Source organism: Trachurus japonicus, chromosome 3, assembly GCF_045865225.1.
Source record: "Trachurus japonicus isolate A0001 chromosome 3, Traja_1.0".
Lineage (NCBI taxonomy): Eukaryota > Metazoa > Chordata > Actinopteri > Carangiformes > Carangidae > Trachurus > Trachurus japonicus.
In genome coordinates, this window is record NC_140909.1 from 32,636,795 (window position 1) to 32,656,432 (window position 19,638).

The 19,638-nt window shown below is 43.5% G+C and overlaps 1 protein-coding gene across 2 annotated transcripts; it reads left to right on the forward strand.

The window, feature by feature from the left end:
• The first annotated feature begins 16,137 nt into the window (after positions 1-16,137).
• LOC146990236 (uncharacterized) lies at positions 16,138-17,261 on the forward strand. 2 transcript variants are annotated; one of them, XM_085773149.1, is made up of 4 exons: positions 16,138-16,191; positions 16,286-16,348; positions 16,420-16,478; positions 16,554-17,261. In XM_085773149.1, exons 2-4 carry the CDS (start codon positions 16,344-16,346, stop codon positions 17,252-17,254), a joined length of 765 nt encoding a protein of 254 aa, XP_085629275.1. In that variant the 5' UTR covers positions 16,138-16,191; positions 16,286-16,343; the 3' UTR covers positions 17,255-17,261. The 2 variants fall into 2 exon arrangements, with proteins under 2 accessions (XP_085629275.1, XP_085629276.1); XM_085773150.1 differs by having other exon boundaries at positions 16,569-17,261.
• Positions 17,262-19,638: the final 2,377 nt, after the last annotated feature.

Here is a 19,638-nt window from a genome sequence, read left to right on the forward strand (position 1 = left end):
CAAAACACTCTGACACTTTGCAGCAGCTGGTAATTTCTTGGTTGCTGTGATCATGAAAACAGGTGAGGGGATGATGAACTGTATACAACTGTATATGTTGTTAAAATGACTAAAGGTTTGTGTTCACCGCCATCATGCCTGTTGGTGTAAAGCTGTGTGTTCGTGAGCTCCAAAATGTCCACAGCAAAGCAGGTGAGTGAGCTGCTGTCATGTTATTATGTAGACTGAGTTCTACCTGATGAAGCTGTTGTGGGTGGAAACACTGCATGAATATATTCAGTGTTTAGTGTGCGACAGCCACTTTTTTCCCCGCTGCAGGTGGAGGGAATAACTCTGCTCATTTCTGCCATGGGATAAAAAACACTACAGCGGTATTTTTTTTAACTTTAGCTATATACTGCATGGTGCACTGTATATCCATGCTGCTGCGGCTTGTTTACACGTCACTGTCTCTGTACTAATGGACGTGTGAATGTCACAGGTTATGCTGTGAGCTGTTTACTACATGCACAGACTTTCCAGGCTGGATGCTTGAACTCAGCCTCAGATTTTGAGAGTGCGGATGCCTTCCAGAGCCAGATTCCCTGAGTGTCCCTGGAGAGAGACCTGACAGAGAAAAGCCATAAGACAAGCTTCAAAGGACACACAGAGATTGCCTGCCTCTCCTCCACCACACTATCCTTCTCTCCTCCCCTCCTCCGCTTCCTCCTCATCTCCACCCCCTTTCTCCTGCTTCGGCTTCATTCATACATCAGATGGAGGAGATGGAGGCACGCTCCCAGGAAGAAGGGAATGGGTACATTTGCAAGCCATTCCCTTGAGGGGATGTAAGATTGCATCCATTTGGATGGACTGTCAGTGGCCGGGGGGCTCTTATCCCCAGACAGCCCCAGCTACAGTACCATTCCCGCATCCCTCTGATTCTCCTCACCAGCTCCTGCCCTGGGCCTCCAGCCTCGCCGTGTGCCATCTGTGCCCAGCACAGACCCAGGCTGTAGTGCTCACTCTCTGGGTAATCTCCCCCGCTGGAGCCTCTTTGATCAGAGTCAATACACCAGGCGTGGCCACGGGTCGGCCTGCTGCACTGAACAGCCACCCAGGAGAACCAGCGATGTGGTTGGAAGAAGCTGAGTTCACATGGATCTTTAGAATTCAGCTGCACATTATGAGTGAGAGAGATCTTTTATGTGCAAGTCATTGCATAAAAACCATAATATAAATGCTTCCTCCTCCTTTCACTTTCTCTTTCTGAAAGATCTTCACTTTTCCTCCACGTGCATGCCAACATAATGCGCTCTCCTGGCAGACAACAGGCCGTTACAAGCTGTGAGTTTATCTTTCAGTCTCTGACCCAACACACTTTATGAGTTTTCTGACATCGTTTTGTTGCTACAAGGCTTACAAGGCTCAGAGTGGAGGATATGAGGAGGATATATGCTTTCCAAAAATAACAACACTGAGGATGATTGTTGGTCAATTGACTGTTTGTTCAAACAGTTACTGTTGTCAGACCTGTCAAGCTTTCCAGATTTATGTCTTGAAATTTGCAGTTGTTTTTCAAACCAACAGGTTTTCAGTTTCATGCAGCAGTAAATGAAAGTACAGTAGGTGCTGTCAGTGCTGTCACCAGCAGATTTTATCAGCTGTAAGTAGCACAAGTGAATATTCAATAGCTGATTTGTTTAATTGGGAACCTGTAAATTGTTACAACTCTGTAGGGAAACTGCATCTATGAGTCGCAAAGCAAAGGTCATTAGTAATAAAATGGACAAAAGATGACAAAGGAAAACAAAGGTGGAGGCTGGAAGCAACACAAATGATCCTGGCTGCAATTTGTGACAGAGGGAGTGGGTGGAGCTTAGTGCAGGTTTTTAAAGGTCTTCCAGCAGGTGCTAGAGATCAGGGGATGATGGAGGGGGGGTGGTCCTGAAGCTCTGGACATGACATCAGCCTTGTCTTCAAGTATATAGACACCGCAACAAAACTTCTTCACATTTGGCACCAACATTTAGAAGAACTGATTGGATTGTGGGGGGTCGAAGGTCACAAGCATGGTGACAGCACAAAACAGAGTTTTGCCCCCAAAATTATGTAATTTTCTCACCCTTCCCAGATTGAGGCATCAGTGTGTTTCATCTACATCTCAGTCTGAGAGAGGCAGAACGTCTCCCTCTCATCAGCTTCAGCCCCTGCTCGGTGCCAGCAGTGTTTGCCATGTTGGTGGAGATGATCATAGGACTGGAGAGGATTTGGTGTGAGGAGAGGAGGCAGCGCAGATGCCAAAATACTGTATGTGCTCTTCAGTCTTGCAGCCTTTTCATGCATCTCACATTTTCACTCCAAGGAGCCACACGAAGGGAAAGGAGATCCAGGCTCCTGTTTGTTTTACACTCTCCCACTCAAAGGGAAATATTCATTAGGTCTCCCTCAGAAACACTGAGGCTGAACGGGACGAGGAGGTGGGAGAGACAGGAAGACAGAGAGACAGACAGAGAGGAGGAGAGGAAAATGAGATAGTGTGTCTTCATGTGTGAGTCTTTGTTTGTCATTCCTCACTTTACCAAACATGATGAGAGAACATCAGTATGCAGGCAAATAACGGCCATATTACAAAGCAGCAGACCACATTAGGGCACGGGGATAGTGTATATCTGGGCTGGGAGGGTACATTAGTTTGTAAGTATGCACGCCCAGAGCACTGGCAAGCTTTCCGGTGATGTAATATAAGAACCAAATGAGAGTTATAATCACTGTGTGAACCAAGAGAGAGGGGAATGCATCACCATCACCATCGCTGGATGCCTCCGATTTACGATCGCTCATTCTGACAAATGGAGAATAATTTATAAGTCTCTCTGGTATTGTGCATTCAAAGGCGTCCATGTGACTTATTGTGCTTTAAAATGGATGAAGTGGAAGCAGATTATTTGCCAATAAAATCAAACCATTGTGGCTGTTCAAGGGATGGCTCACTGGGCAAAAATGGTTTGGGTACGATTCCTCACCTTAACACTCACTGCTTGTTTTTTCACATGACAATCACCTTGGGATAAGACACTGATCCCCAATCTGCTACTGATAGTTGGGCACCTTGCACAGTCGCCCATGTGTTTGTAAAAAATAGTTGATAGTTGAATACTTTTCAGTTCTACAGACTACGACTTAACACTGTGCAGTTCCTGTTCATGCTGAACTGCAGCTTGTACATCAACGAATGCCAATGAGATGCTTCAGTCACCCAGCACAGGTACTAAAATCTTCAAAAGCACGTAATTTAATCCTGGTTCATTCATGGTTGATGAAGATTTGGAATTTGCAACGTGTTTTAACCACATACGTCTGCATGTACAGTATACGGTAACAAGGGGCAGATCAAACCTGTAGAGAGCTCTGATCAGCTGGTGTCTGGTGTAAAGCTGAACACTGAGTAGTTTGGTTGAAACTTCAAGTGACAGCTCAAACATTTAAAGCTGTTTGGAAAAGTCGCATTTGAAGGTCAAAGCAAAAGTCATCAATCATGCATCACAGAGGATAAAAGGGAATGATGACACCACTGGTACAGTTTCTCCTTGACAGCATTCACAACGCTGAACAGATAAACAAAGGAACAATTGAACATATATGTAAGTGACAAGAGCAGTTGTGTGAGGAATTACAAAATATCACAATCCTTTGGCAAACACTTCTGTCCAAAAGTTGTTTGTAATACAGTATGTCTTTAAATCGAGACCTATGCTGGAATTTGCAACATGTAATATCATAACTCAGAGGTCAGGTTCTGCATGTTCCCAGTCACGTTTGTCATCAAAAACAACTCCTTAAGACAAATCAAAGACAAATTTCCCTCCAGGGACAATAAAGTTTATTTTGATTGATTTGATTAAGTCATAACTTTAACTCAGACACTCAAGGGACCTTCATCAATAGTCAGTAAAAGCTGTACATGACACTTTTTTCAGCCACTTCGTCTTGTTTTTGCATCATTAAATTAGCTGCATCCATAGCGTTTTGCATCTTCTACAGACACGTCCTGCACAAACTATCACGTAGTCTGTTGATATTGGCTGGTATTTGCTAATTATGCTAACAACAACAATAGCTAACAAAAGGGTTGTTTATCTGACTTGTTTTCAACTGGAGCATGGCCAACTCAGATGTGGTGTCATTCTCCGCGCGCACCGCAAAATTCTTTGACCGGCGCAAGACAGACTCGTGTTTTCATTCATCAAGAATTAAAGTCAGAGGTTCAAAGAGGTTCAGATACTGTCGTAGTTCCGACCATAAATGGCGATTCGGCTGCGTTATTCTCATGACTAGCCGCAAAACCGAAAGTAAGGAAACGCTGGTCGGCTTGCCCAGCGTTTCTGCCACCACTAATAATAACAAAATAACGATAGAGACAAAACGATATATTTATCGAAAATGGGCCCATTAACAAGTGTGGGTAACCTAGATTCATCCACATTAATATGAGACTTTTTTATTGTCGCGGAATTTTTAGTTCTGCCGATGGAGAAACTCCTCGTTGTCCCTTTAATCAGAGTTGGAGAGCTCCGATATTAGTTGGACTAACGTGTTTACATGCACTCGGTTGTCCAGTTATAGTCGGATTAGGGCAATTATTCGGTTTTCTCAAGTGTCATGTAAGCGTATTGTCTGCACCACAGGTTTGAACTGGGAGCAAGTGGCTGCAGGAAGCCATGTGTGGTGGACTCCTCACTGATGAGAAATGAACTGATGCTGTCTGACCATCGAATAAACACAGAGTTTAAAGTGTTTTTCTACTGACATGATTGATCTTTGATTCTCCTCATGTTGTGTTCACATGTTAATGGGAGAAAAATCCAGACTCTTCCACTCCAGCTTCTAAAATCTGTGGCTTTCACAGTGGAAGTGAAGCATTAGAGGAGGATTGAGCTCCTGAGTGTTTTCTATCTGTATTTACTTCTGTGACTCTCTGACCTGCAGTAAAACAAATATTGTTTTCTTGCCTTCCAGCGCTTTCTGTTGCATGATGGGATCTTTTCAACATCCTTGTAACCCTGAATAGGAACGAGCGGGTAAATAAAAGGAATCAATCATGCCCCCCCCCCCCTCATGGTCTGCTCCTGAAGTGACTTGACGACAATAGCCAAGGACACTGGATTCTGATTGAGGACTGACAGATCAACTTGTTTTCATTGTAGCAGACTATCACCTTGAAAAAATAAGTCACTGACAAAGTGATTGTCCTCCTCTTTCTTGTGGACAATGAGGCAGATGGCGTGTCAAAAAAAAAAAAAAGCCAGATCCTGGGACGTGTTTCCAGATGAGAGGAGAGAGAAAATGGACAGGTCTCAATAACAGAAGATGACTCGATGTGTGTGTGTCTCAGGTGAAGTCAGAAAACCCCCGACCCCAAATGTCTCAGGAGACAGGCCTATCTCCTCTGGGAGATGCTGCCCCGTCCCACCATCTGACATCGACTCCATCGATGCGTTCTCAGGGACGGCCCCTCGCCCGCCGTCAGCACCCTAAGCTACTCCGCAATCTCTCTCAAATGCCACCTCCTCCCCAGCCTTTAAATCCCATCCACACCATCTTTCAATCTTCATCCTCCTGCTCCCGCGGCTTATCGATTTTCTATTTTCCCTTTTCTTCCCCCACCTCTCCTCCTCCCCCCCTGTCCTCCAGCTCTCTCAATCATCTCAAACACACTTCCTACAGTTCAGCCCGTCTCTGAGGTTTTTTTTTTTTTAAATTATTTTATTCCATCTCTTCTCTTCTCTCCTTTCTCTCTCTCTCTTTCGCTCTCTGGTCAGAGTTTCTCCTCTTTGACAAGGTCGAAGCCCCAGCCGTGCTCGGAGCTGCTTAAGGTTCGTAAATGGAGATGTAATGTAATAGAGCGGTGGGGTAATAGAATCTGTGAGGGTTGGGTCTGATCTTGTTAGAGAGGGCTGGGTTGGAGAGGCTCCATCGGGATCCTGAGGCATCAGTGTTCTGGATGGAGTGGAGGCTTTGTTCGAGACTTTCACTCCGAGATGCACGAGGTAACCGTTTTAAGGTGTAAAACTGTTCTTTAATTATTCTCATTTGATCAAAGCTGCAGATTTAGTCTGAACGGTTTCTGTTTGAGTCCATAAATTCAAAGACCCAGCACTTTGTTCCAGGTAAGTCCACACAGGTTTAGGCTAATGGTGTACTCAGAGAGACGGTACTTGTTAAGTCAGCAGTTTAAGCAGCTTCAAACAGGTCGTCAGTTTGGCCGGCCCTCAAAAGAATCCAGGGAGGGATGGATTATGAGAAAACGGGCTCCCTCCTCTGTATGACCCCTAGACTGAAAGAGACACAAAATAACTTGATTCTTTCTTCTGTCACTCTGTGTCTTTTATCTCTGTGACTTTGAAACCGCAAACACAGCAATCATCGCAGTCTTATTCCACAAATGACAGTAAACATTACAGCCTCAGCCTGTCCAGTGTGAGTTTAAATGAATAGATACACATAAGAAACACATGAAATAAAGGGAGATCTTATTCAGGGATAACTTGGGAGGTCATTTTCTCTGCAAAGGCAAAGAAAGGCACCATTTTAAAAAAACATTTCTTGGAAGAACCTTTAGTGAAATAGTAAATGAACTTGCATTTGTATGCTTTTCTAATCTCAATGACCACTCAAAGCACTTTATACTACCACACCTATATCTACATTTCTCTCTCTTTCCTCAAGGATGGAGGAGCCACGGATGAAACCACCTATGCTCTAGTTAGTGGACAACCCACTCTACCTCCTGAGCCACAGCCACTCAAGTGTCTATTGGATTTCTCTCTTAAAATGATTGAATACTTCTTTCATCCAAAGAGTTTGAGCTGTTTTTTATTTTGTTCACACTGCAGGTCTGAATTCTGCCCTACAGCACGTGGCATATATTAGATATAGATACAAGAGGGAGATTATGTTTATAATTACAAGCACACAAATTTAAATACATAATGATAATGTGGTATAATAATAATTTTTCAGTTTTAATTTGATGAGGCAACAATGTGAGAATGTGTTGTCAGTTTGTTAGGATAAAAAAAAAATCACATCCTGTGATTGTCATTGCAGACCCCTCAGCCTCCTCCTCAGTCACCTTGTCAGGACTTGCCCGGCCCGCTCACCTGTCCCTCGCTCCTTCTAACGAGCCCCTCCCCTCAGGTATTTGTCCTCTGGCTACACTCATGTGTCTCACAGTAGTCTCTCTGCACTGTGTTACTGCACACTGCAGGAAACAGGTGATTTCCCATCAGAACTTTCCAATTTAGCGCTTTTGCTTCAATAAAAGCACATTATTTCATATTGTGCAGAGATGAATGCTCCCAAATTGCCTCTATGTGCAGGATGATGACTGAAATATCATCATGGAATTAATAAAATTAACATACTTTTTATACTATCAAATTTGTTTTGCATTCTTACTTTTAAATGGCACTTAACTACTAAAGTTTTCCATGTTAAAAACAATTTAACACCAATTATTCTATTGGTTAAATCCATTAACTCTCCTGGGCCTGAAAAATATTTATTTCCCAATTTCATTAGGAGACATAAAATGTTAAATTACTAAACATAAATGATGCAGGACCTTTGGCAATTGGTTTGAAAAATGAAGGTTTAGAGGACACAGTTACGAGTGATTTTCTCTTTTGTTATTTCCTGCAGTGCATTCCTCTGTCAAATTAAGGTTAACCATATCAAACAGAAATCCATTACAGTGTGCTTAAAGTCAGTAAAGGAAAGAGAATGACATTTTTTAAAGTACATAATCAAAGGGAATTTTGTGCCCAAAAGGAATTCCTATGATGTAGGAAAAAGTTTTCAAGGTTTTTGATTAAACCGATGGATGTTCCATTCAGAAAGCTCAAAAGTCTTCTGCAAAAGAAATTGTTGTTCTACTTCCCTGCTCCCTCCCCAGGCCTCTAGCCTTGTTAGGTCTGTGTCCTGTCCGAGGATGGATCACTGTTACTTCCTTTGTCCCATCCGTGGTGACCTTCAGCGGGACTCTGATGCAGTAGGATATCACGCAGCTTGGCAGCACTAGACGGACCACCGCTAAGGCAAGGACGCAACCGCTGTGGATCTATCACCCAAACAAACGGCCACTTCCTCGTGGAGCGACGCAGGGATACATCAAACTTAGACACAACAGCGGGTCATTGCTGCAGGTGTCCTGACCATGACTCTTTACTCTTTCAGGAACAAAAGCTTGGTAATCTGAAATTTTGTGAAATTTGCGGAAATGTCACACTTCATCCATAAAACAAGTGATTCATTACTAGGAAAGTGTGCAGCAGAGGAGGTCTGACTGCACAGCAGGCCTCTTCAAATGGAGGCCGACAGGACACATGCAGCTCGGGAGCAATCTCACAACAGAGGCCCAGGACGTTGTGCCCAGAAAAAAAAGAAAAACACAGTTTGTAAACCTTCAGAAATTCCAATAGTCATACAGACCATGAATACAACACTCACAAAGCAGCTCATTGTTGTGAAAGTTTGTCTACAGGTGGTGATGGTCTATGACAGGATCCAACAACATGTCTTTCTCAACCCAGGATTGTAAAATTGACACATAAAACCTCTTGTTTATTTTACTGCCAAATCCAAACACCAAACCGATGTGTTTAATTTGCAATGTGTGTGTGTAATGAGGAGGGTTGATAGCAATGATTGTTTTTTATTCTGTTCACTTTATGATGTGCCTCAGTCATTTGACCAAAATGTAAACGGGAAACAAATGTTATTGCTGCTTAACATTGTGCACTATTGTGTTTTTATGCCTTGGTCAGGTCAGTTAAATAGCCATTGCTTCATCTATCTTGTGTGCCCAGGTGTGTGAAAGTTGTTTTCTTAAGTGTTAAGAACAGTTTCACATACTTCTAATGAAGGTCGAGAGACTGAAACATTATGATGAATGATGCTGAGTGAGGTTGATGACCCTTTACCGGGATCATCCCTATGTTCCCCGCGTCCTATGTTCCCCACTTTGTATGGGACGAGGGAACAAAAACCCCTTTTTCTAAAAAAAAAAAGGTCCTATGTTCCCCACTTTTCCCCAAAAGGGTTCTATGTTCCCCGCTGTGTCTGGACCGGGGCGGATGGAGGATGGATGGAGTTAGCAGTCCCCGCCCTCGTCCCCACGTCACCACATTCACACGCATCCCTTGGCTGCACACACAGAGAGGACCGCCCCTTTATGCCGTTCTCTCTCCTCATTGGATAAAGGTTGTAGGATACAAGGAAAGTTTTCTCCTCGGCTTACAGAGTGACTGACAGACTCGTGTTTTAGACCAAACACTCTATATAAGTGATTGCTGTCGGAAGATATAACTATTTAAGACTTATATTAACACAAACATTCCGCTTACTTCTGCTTTAAGCTTAGTAAAAAGACCAGATAGAGGCTAGACAGGCCAGATTGGAGATGGGGGATCATCCCTATGTTCCTCGGGTCCTATATTCCCCACTTTGTATGTGACCGGGGAACATAGAACACTTTTTTAGAAAAAGGGTCATATGTTCCCCGCTTTTCCCCAAAAGGAACAGGAGGAACATGCAGTTTTTGTACCCATACCTGCAGTGGAGTTGTGACTTTGCAGATTTTTGCCTATTTCTGAAAGAGAAGTTGAGTTGTGACTTTGAGCGAGAAGTGGAATTGTCCCATTGGGGGTTTAGGCAATGAAGAAAGAAGTTGGTTAAGTTTAGTAAAAAGACCAGGTAGAGGCCAGATAGATAGAGAGTCCAGATAAGTAGAGAGAGTCCATCGACCAGCAACAGCGGGGAACATAGGACCCTTTTTTCAGAAAGAGGGTCCTATGTTCCCCAGTATGTATTGCGACCGGGGAACATAGGTTATATAACAGCCCGATTATAACAGATGTGCTGTTCAGCTTTATTACTAGCTTTATAACTAGCTGGTAGCCAAACATTAGCACGAATGAATGGATGAAAATGAATGAAGCAGTTGTCTGAACTAATGCTGCAGGATTGCTAAACGTTACCCTCCACAAGGTTGGACAGACAAAAACGAATTAAGTTTAAAAACCTCAGAACAGAGAGTAAAAAAAAACCAGAGAGTTTGTTTCTGAGCTAAACTACATGCCGTGTATTCACTTTGTTTTCCAGGCGTGCGTACCTCCTCAATGTGTGCCACACTCAGAAAATCAAGAGATTTCAGCATGCACACATTTTTAAGTGCACTTCATTTTGTCATTTTCCAGCATGCATTCGCCACGTACTTCAAAACATGGGTCACTGTGTATAGTTAGCAAACAACTATGGGACACATATTCACACACACAGAGAGTCAAAAAATACCCAACATTTCTGCAGATACAGTCCTTCTGTTTTCTCACTTAGCCTCACGGCCGCTCGGCTGAACCATTGTTTGATAAACTTCCATTGACGCCTCGTATGATTAATGATGGTTAACAGAATTGAATTAAGGTTGAGAAAGACATGGCTGTGTCAGGAGGGGCGGTCAGGGGGGAGGAGAGGGGGCAGTGCTTGGTTGAAGGTAGCAAGTGCGGTAAATAACTTCTTTAGAGGAAATATACGACGGCCCCTCCTCCGCGCCCTCTCCGCCATGCCAAGTAATTACTCGCCCCGGCCTCCTGTAATAATTCCTATTACAAGCAGAACGGAAGAGTCGGTAACTCAGCGCGCAGGACAAGGTGAAGGCAAGGCCACGGAGCAGCGGATCAATATTTCATTTACTCACCCTGCTTCACCATCCTGGGCCTGGATCAAATTCACCAACAGAGGCGGATGGAGGGAGAGAGAGCAAGAGAACAGGAGAAAGAAGGAGGGAAGAAGAAGAAAAGAAAAGAAACAAGGTCCATTGAAAACAACGACACAAGGCCTCTAATTTCCTCTGGGTTTTGGGAGGGGGAGGGAGGGAGGGAAAGCAGAGGCTCTGGAGATGGTGCCTGCAGAGGTCAGGTGTGTGTGTGTGTGTGTGTGTGTGTGTGTGTGTGTTTGTGTGTGCATGCATGCCTGTGTGTGTACTTGAATGTATAGAGATGCTCCCACAAGGTCGTCAATCACACACAATCATCACGGGGGGAGAAGGCTCACTGTCGTTCACTTAAAAAACCCACTCCACAATATTTTTGTCCTTGTGCTCCAGTCTGTGAGGAAATCACTGTTTTTATTTAATTGAGCATTGAAATTAAAAAGGTTAGACGACCCTCTTATATGAAAGTAATTAAAACTTAAAATAACAAGTTTCTGAATCCAATTTTATACCTAAAATGTATTTTTTCTAAAACCAGATGTAGCTGTTCATTTCTTCTTGGTTGCCTGTGGAGGTGAGTCCACTTCCTCTGGGCTCTTAAACGATGTCTGAGGCGGTGAATGGAGCTCTGCAGCAGCACGACAGCAGCCTTGTTTTCTGCAGAAATCACACCTCAGTTTAAACCCACTGAACCAGACTGTCTCGACTCCACGCTCCCGGAGCAGTGTTTCACTCTGCATTGATTATAACCGTATGAGTGGGTCAGTGTGGCGTCCAGCAGCACAATCTGAGAGCTTGTAAGAGACCCGGTGGAGGTTAAGCTGTTAAATGTCGTTTTATTTTTCCTTTGCTTTTTCAGCTCGCACCTTCACAGCAGCGGTTCAGTCTCCCTGCTCCATCAACCTTGTTTCTTTCACTCCACTCAGTGAAACAGCTCTGATAAGCCCAGTGTACACAGCCAGCCTCATGCCACACAGCAGTTGCCTACACCAGTGACTGAACGCGGTGGAGTGTTGAGCCACTACAGAGTCAGATGTTTTTCCCAGGAGCTTGTGAACTAACACAAGTGTGAACACTGGACTTGGATTCATAAATAACCCCCAGTTGGCACTAATGTTGCTCCGTCTCTTTGCCTGTTTGTTCAGGTGTGGCTTGTTCACATTCACATCCCTCTGTCCCGGACAGAGGTTCAGTCCATAAAGATAAAAAAATGAACTGGTTCACATTCATTGTCCAGTTTTTTTTAAGGTGGCTGAGACTTCTCAGATCACTCCCAAATTAAACAAATTATTGTACCACTGAAGAGTTGAGTTACATAAAACTCAAAAAAAAAATGTTGAGAATGAGAAGAAATTTTACTACTTAATTATTTCTTAAAACATGGGTCATATTATGCTGAAAGTGAAAAAGTGAGGGGCAGCCCTGGTTTTCAACTTCAAATGCTCAAACAAACAGCTTCAGCAGATGCGTCTGTACCATATACCACTAACACCAGCCATGCTGGATTGTGCTCCATGCTGCATGGAGATGTCACGTGACGTGCTACAAAACTGACTCATGTTCATCATTTTGTAAACTGCTTCATTCAGTTCAGCGTCACAAAATAAAAGAAAGAGTGTTCATGTACAACACTGCTCCTAACGGGCCAAGTAAAGATAACACCTGTTTCCTGAAGATTATATTGTCTGAAAATAAAAAACAAACAACTGCATCGTCTAGACCAGATGACTTACTACTGTACTACTACTCCATCCAGCTCTACAAAGAACTGCAAGAAGAGTGATGGGAAAATTTGTTATTGTTATTTAGTCAATGAGACAGATCATTGTTCCCAGGCTGTGAGTACTGTAACCCTATGTAGCCTTTCATGTGTTTTGCACTGAGGAGAGGCTTTCATTGGCCAAACAGCCCAGATTGGTGGAGGCTGCAGCAATGGTTGACCTTCTGAAACCTTCTCCCATCTCCACACAGGATCTCTGGAGCTCAGCCAGAGTAATCTTTGGGGTTTTGGTTACTAACCAAGGTTCATGTCCCCCAATTGTTCAGTTTGGTCCGGACGGCAGCTCTATGAAGAGTCCTAGTTGAACCAAACTTCTTCCATTAAAGAATGATGGAGGGCACTGTGCTCTTACAATACAGTTGTTTATAGCCTTGCCCAAATCTGTGTCTTGCAACAGTCCTGTCTCTGAAATCTTGGGGCAGTTTCTTCAACCTAATGGATCTCATTTTTCTCTGATATGCACTATGAGCTAAGGCCTTATTTAGACAGGTGTGTGCCTTTCCAAATCATGTCCAATCACAAACACAGCGCTATCTGACGGGACTGTGACAAGTATCGCAAGAGTTTTATAGTAGAGAAATGCAGACAGCGAGCAACCAGGGCTTTCAGCAACTGCATCAGCAACATTTAACCAATTTATAACTTTGTAATCTGGGCCATCGGCTGGTTCATGCTACATTTAGAGCAATTCAGGGGTCCGTGTACCTATGCACTCAGATCTTTAAAATCAAAACCAATTTTCCGATTCAAAATGGTTACGTAATAATGGACTCACCTGTTCAATAGAGTCAAAGAGATTATAAATCTAAAACCCAGAAGGCTCCACAGCATTCAGGATCCTTGGCCCGAAAGGCTGAAGACTGAATGGCGTCACATTGAAATCAACTGCTCCGGTACAACCACTACTTTCAGTTCCTCTTATACTTCAACATCCACCAAAAAAAAACAAAAAGAAAACTGCCTCAACCTTGCACACACACATCAAAGCCAAACATAGTATGAGGTTATAAATGTAAGCAAAGTCTCTGCTCGGGGGGCTGTATCTTTCGAGATTGAATGCATCATAATGGGGTTAAAGGCTGTCCCACTGTAAAGGTTGCTCTAAAGGGAGCTGATTTCATCATGTACTTTTCAAAAGACCATACCACCACATAAAGTTTACCAAGTACTTTCAAGGACTAAAATTGCTGCTTCCCGTTTCTCTTCCTCCGCTACTCAAACCAGCTACATCCCTGTTCGTTCAGAGTCGTATAAGATATCAACTATTTCTGTGAAGTCTTGAGTGATAGCTAAACAAGTGTTTTGTGCGGTGAATGTGACCTTTGAGCATCAAGATCAAATCAGTTCATCTTTAAGGCTGTGCATGTCTGTGCCAGATTTAAAGGAATCCTTGTTGTGTTTAAAAGGCCAAAATTGCATTTTGTGAGGTCATCCTGACCTTGACATTTGACCACTTAAATCCAATCAGCTCATCCTTGAGTCCCTGTAAAGAACTTCCATCATGCTGGGATATCATACCACTGGATGGGACAGACACCCACACTCAGCCACTACACTGTAGGATCATCTGAACATGAAATGAGATGAAAATATAACTTGTGAATTTCCCAGATATTTGTCTCTGAGATTAACGCTGCTTTCCTGCACATCTAGGTACACCAAAAGTTCATCAAAGAATAAATAAAAACATTATAGCTGATTGCATGTGTTTCTAAACAGACACTGATCTGGTTAAATTTACTGGAGTTGCCATTTAAGCCACCGACAAATCGGTGCAACCACAACACAGTGTTAAAACATTCTAAAACTAAAGCCATTCTCCTGCTGCAGAGGCTGACCGTGGCTTGGATCAATACGCGAGAACACTCCTGACTTCCCCCAGTCCTCTCTCACAATCGTTTCAGTTCTGTCCGAACCACAAAGGTCAGATTACCTGAAGAGAGGACAGGAGAGAGAGGGGGAGCCCATGCATTAAAGACTGAGGCGAGTTATGGGGTTTGGAGGCGAAGTGGAGGTGGAGGAGTGACTTTAATAAATAACAAATTCCCCTCAGCTCCACAGAGCCCATGCTTTGTGTTTAATTGCACTGTATTGATTTTTCTCTCTCTTTTCTTTTCATTCTTGAGTCGGGCATTGCTCTCATTTTGGAACAATCAGGTGGCCAGGGTGGACCTCGGAGTTGAATGCCATTTATTCTCCCTCCCTCCCTCCTCCTCCTCCTCCTCCTCCTCCTTCACCTTCTCATTCTTCTGTCCTTCCTCCTCCCCCTTCCTCCTCTCACCTTTCTCATGATGCCTTTTGTGTTTTACACTTTCTGTGGTTACTCAACTGTCAAGGTTATCTTAAAATGACTGAACACTTTGCGACTGTGAGGGATTTTGATTGATAGAACAGATTCCACAGGCATAAAGGTTTTTGTAAAACTCATAAATATAATGTATTCTTCATTTTTCTGGCGATGAATGAAAGAGTAGAAGTAGAAAGAAGACATTGGCCACAGGATCTAAAGATCTAGGAAAAGCATTTACACTGAGACTGGAGAACTTTTATTCCCCACTACACTATACTATCACATTAAAGAACATTAAAGTTGAACCTTTGTTGCAGACGTGAGTCACTCAAAACAGTCTTTAATTACAGCTCACACAACACTTGAACTCAACTTCTGCAGGTATTAATTATCATAATTTCTTTGTCCTTTTCCATCTTCAGCATCATTGCTCATATTAATCTGCTTCGGAAAGTTTGGAGAAAAAAAACTTCAAAGGTGACATGAAGCTAAACTGGAGCACACAACACAAAATAACATGAAAATCCACCTGAAAAAAATAATAAAACTGAGTTGATCTAACTGGATGTGTCAGCAGCCCTCACCTTTAAATAAGAGCGTGTGGGAAATTATGTGTTTTGAGCCAACAGGGTTCAAGTTAAATGCCATGAATAAAGCTACAGTAGCTCAACCTCTGGTCTGATGAATCAGGGAGAAGATCACATGTGTCAGCGGTGCCATCACACCGCTCTGAGCCCCATCTGTGAACGGAGGTGTATATTTTCATCTAAAAGGAAAGCAATTTCCAGAGATCCTCCCCTTTAAAAGCTGACTTGACATTTCCTGCCATTATGAGCACAATGTGCTCTATTATAGAATGAATGGCAATTAAGCACATGGGAAAATGTCAGGTGAATTACCATCAACCATCACCCACTTTGATAATCCCTTACCTAACCACAGCATCCCCTCATCTCTATCTGTTCAAACTACCTGACAAGGGGAAGGTTTTAGGTCCAGAGTAAACTTTTAAAGCATGAAAACCAGACACAATTTTATTTAAAAGTTATCAGTGTGTGGGCACAGCTGTGTAGAGGGCACTGACAAAAAAGTAGAACCAGGCTCATCGGAAGAAACTGAAGGCAGAATGAATTCAGAATAAACCTGGACATGAAGTATGAGAAAAATAAAGATGCTGTTCCAACTACCGTTTTCCTGAACCTGAAAATAAAACCATTGCAAAACATTTTCCTTTGAACACACCCCAGACTTCATTGTCATCAGCTGTGCCCACTTAATTAATGAACACACCTGTGAGAGTCCTTTAAAAGAAGCTCCTGAGGCTCCTGAGGACATAGTGCTTTTGGAAGACTGTTGTGCCAGTAGCAGGTGAGACATAGTGTTTGCTTAATGTTCATGAGTTTATTGTCCATTTTGCTTTAATGTTAACAGGAATACTGTCGTCTGTGCTTTACCTCTGTAGTTTCTTGGGGTGGAATTGTAGGGCAGACATCTTGAGTTTATCCACCTGCTGTACCACGATGGTGTAAGTAGACAACTGACTTTTCATGAACATGTTCCTGGCTTTTAAAAAGGTTAACGTTAATGTGTTTTCAGGATCTTCTGGATTCCATATCTGCTGTTTGGAAGCATCACTTGTAGCCCTGTGCTAAAAGGTATGATATTGCTGCCAACTCAAGACTGTTAGTGTAGCAATTAAATGACTCTAATTGCAGCCCTTGTTTTTCCAGCCCATGGACCACAAGCTGCCCCAGTAGCTGTCTCAGAACCTGTGGAGGTGCCTCTCCCTTACCACCTTGGCAGCTGGAGAAGATGGGCGAGTGCCAACAGGGGCAACACTGCTGGGCCTGCCAGTGCTTATGCTGGAAGCTACAGTGGCAACAACATGGCTGCGGGTAGTGTCAGAAGACCACAAGCTGCACCTGTGGCTGTCTCAGAACCTGTGGAGGTGCCACTCCCATACCACCCTGGCACCAACATGGCTGGGGGCAGTGAGTTCAATAGTGGCTATGCAGGTTATGGGGTTGAGGCCCATGGAGCCCCTGAGCACAGTGGCTATGGGGTTTACACACCGACTCATGCAAGTGGGTACGAAGGCAGTGCTCCAAGTGGCAGCTATGATGGCTCAGCAAGTGGATATGGAGGGAGCAGCTCTTACGGGTATGCAAGCTATCAAGATGGGGCCAGCTCTGGATCTGATGGCAACGCTGGCCCTGAAGCCCCTGAACCAGTTTTCAGTGACGTGTCTGACCTAGAGCCAGTCTCCTCATTCAGCTCTCGTTCAAGCTACCAGCGAGGAAGGTCAGTGTTTGCTCAAACCCGCTACAGCCCAGGAGAGCCAGCTCCCCCTGTCATGCCAGTATACAAACTTGTCAGGAAAACTTCAACAGAAAGTGGTCCCGCTGCAGCTCCAGCCAAAGGTGGCTTCTAGAGACTTTCCAGGTAAGATGCAGTTGAATCAATACTATACTATAGCTGCTTAACCATCTTTGCTCTCAACTTGCCCATGTTTTTGTCTTTCAGGTCCCCAATGTTTCTTCTTGATGACAACCTTATGCCAATAAAAGTTTCTTACAAAATCTTGTGCCTGGTCTTGACTTTACCTTATGGCTGTAGTTGAAATGGACCTGTAACATTCAAGCCGGAGGCTGTTGCTGTCTGACAAGCACAGAACAATGGTTCTGGTATGCAAACAATTGTCTAGACTCAAGACTGATTATTGGGATGGAGGCTGCACAAACAGCAGGGTTATTCTGTCTTCAGGTTGCTTCAGGCAGTTCAACTTCAAATTGCCTTAGTGCTAAACTTGTAAATAGTCAAGGTGTAATCGCAGGTCTTGACAACCACACTTTTCTAAATCTTGAAAGAACATGGAACATTTAGAGGCTTCCCACCACATGCAGTGCCACTTGCTATTTATAATGAGAACATCAATAGTTTAGTCCTGTTGAGTTCTAAGCCTGCTGCAAAATAATATGCATTACTTGGCCTGACTTGAGGTGAACGGGCTACAAATAAAACCCCCCACCCGAAAAATATTTTTTTCTTTTGTCTAATCATCGCATCATGTTTTGTTTTTTTTCCCCCTTCATTGATTCATGATATCATTTGCATCTTTTACAAGAAGTTCACTGGTGACACTAAAGTTGTGACCTCCTGTTCACTGTAACGTCATCCCCTATGCAGGAGCAGCCCCAGCACAGGACTGCCCCAGACCTTCTCTTGTTTAACACACATTAGTTCATTGAGGTTACACATCCAGACAGGAAATGAGCAGAAACACTTAAAAACAAGGGTTATCACAAACCACTGATCTCCTCTCTCCTTCCTTTACTTCTTCACCTCTCCCCTCCTCCTGGCACCTTCCCCTCAGGATGGTCAGGATGTAAAAAGCATAGCAGCCTCCACCATACTATAAGCATACTGTGCTCATTGCTAATTATGTAATATTTATTAGGTTAGCCTCAAAGTGTTGAGAATCAGTGAGGTTTACCTGATTTACATTGATTTTGAGATACAGAGGAAAGAAATCTACAAAAATGACTAAATAATAGGTGCGTTCGAGATGAGCCAGGCGTGCGCAGAATCGATCGCCGGTGACCAGCGCACAATGCATGCCGGTTAGATTTGTGTCCGACTTGATCCCGACTTGCTCTGACGTCATGCACGCGCCTGCAACGATAACCTCACGAGATCAAGGCGGCCGCAGTTTTTAGAGCCAGGCGCCGCAGTTGCTCTCCACCGACTGCAACCGCCTGCAAGCCCCAGGGCATGATGGGAAACGCACCAGATCATGAGCTGATTGGCTCTTAGTTAGGACTGCAAACACTAGGCTACGTGTTGTTGTATAATGCTAGATTATATGAATTTCATGTTGTAGGCCTATACTGCTTAAAAAAATATTCACACTGAATCAAACTTATATCCTGAGAAATATATTGGTTATTTATTGGACAATTGCAGTACAGCATAAGAAATATATACTTTGGTGACTTCCTGTTTGTATTGACGGCGGCTGGAAACTGTCCGACTTGACTGCAGCTTTCTGTCACCACCCCCTGCTGCTGCCGCCTGCTCTCGCCGACCGTCCAGGCGAGGCGCAGTTCATCTCGAACGAGCCTAATGACTCCACAGACTGAGACACTGGGGTGAAATGGTTTGAGATCATTGTTTCATTGGTTTGAAGAAACTGAAGGTGGAATAAATTCAGAATAAACCTAGACATGAAGTATGAGAAAAAATAAAGATGCTGTTCCAACTACCGTTTTTCTGTTATTTAAAGCAGAAGTAAGTGATATATTTGTGTTAATATAAGTCTTAAATAGTTATATCTTCCAACAGCAATCACTTACATAGAGTGTTTGGACCGAAACACGGGTCTGTCAGTCACTCTGCTCTGCTCTGAGCCGAGGAGAAAACATTTATCGTATCCTACAGTTTTTTATCCAATGAGGAGAGAGTGAGAACGGCATGCAGGGCTGTGTGTGCAGCCAAGGACGCCGTGAATGTGTACGGTGACGTAGGGACGAGGACTGTTATGGTGCGTTTCAAGGAAACTCGTATTTTTTCCGACCTTGAAGTCGCACCAGTTCGATCTGTACGAGTTCACCGGTCGGAAGTTACGAGTGGCCGTTATAGTGACTTTCACCGGTATGTTTTTTTTTCAAACAGGTCGGAAAAACACGAGTGGGTTGCCTGGAACGCTACAAAGTCGTAAGTTGTGACTTGAAGCTGTAATTTACGATTTCAAAAGCCTGCCTGGAATGCAGCATTAGCGAAAACGACCGGACCACTTACTTCTGCTTTAAAAGAACC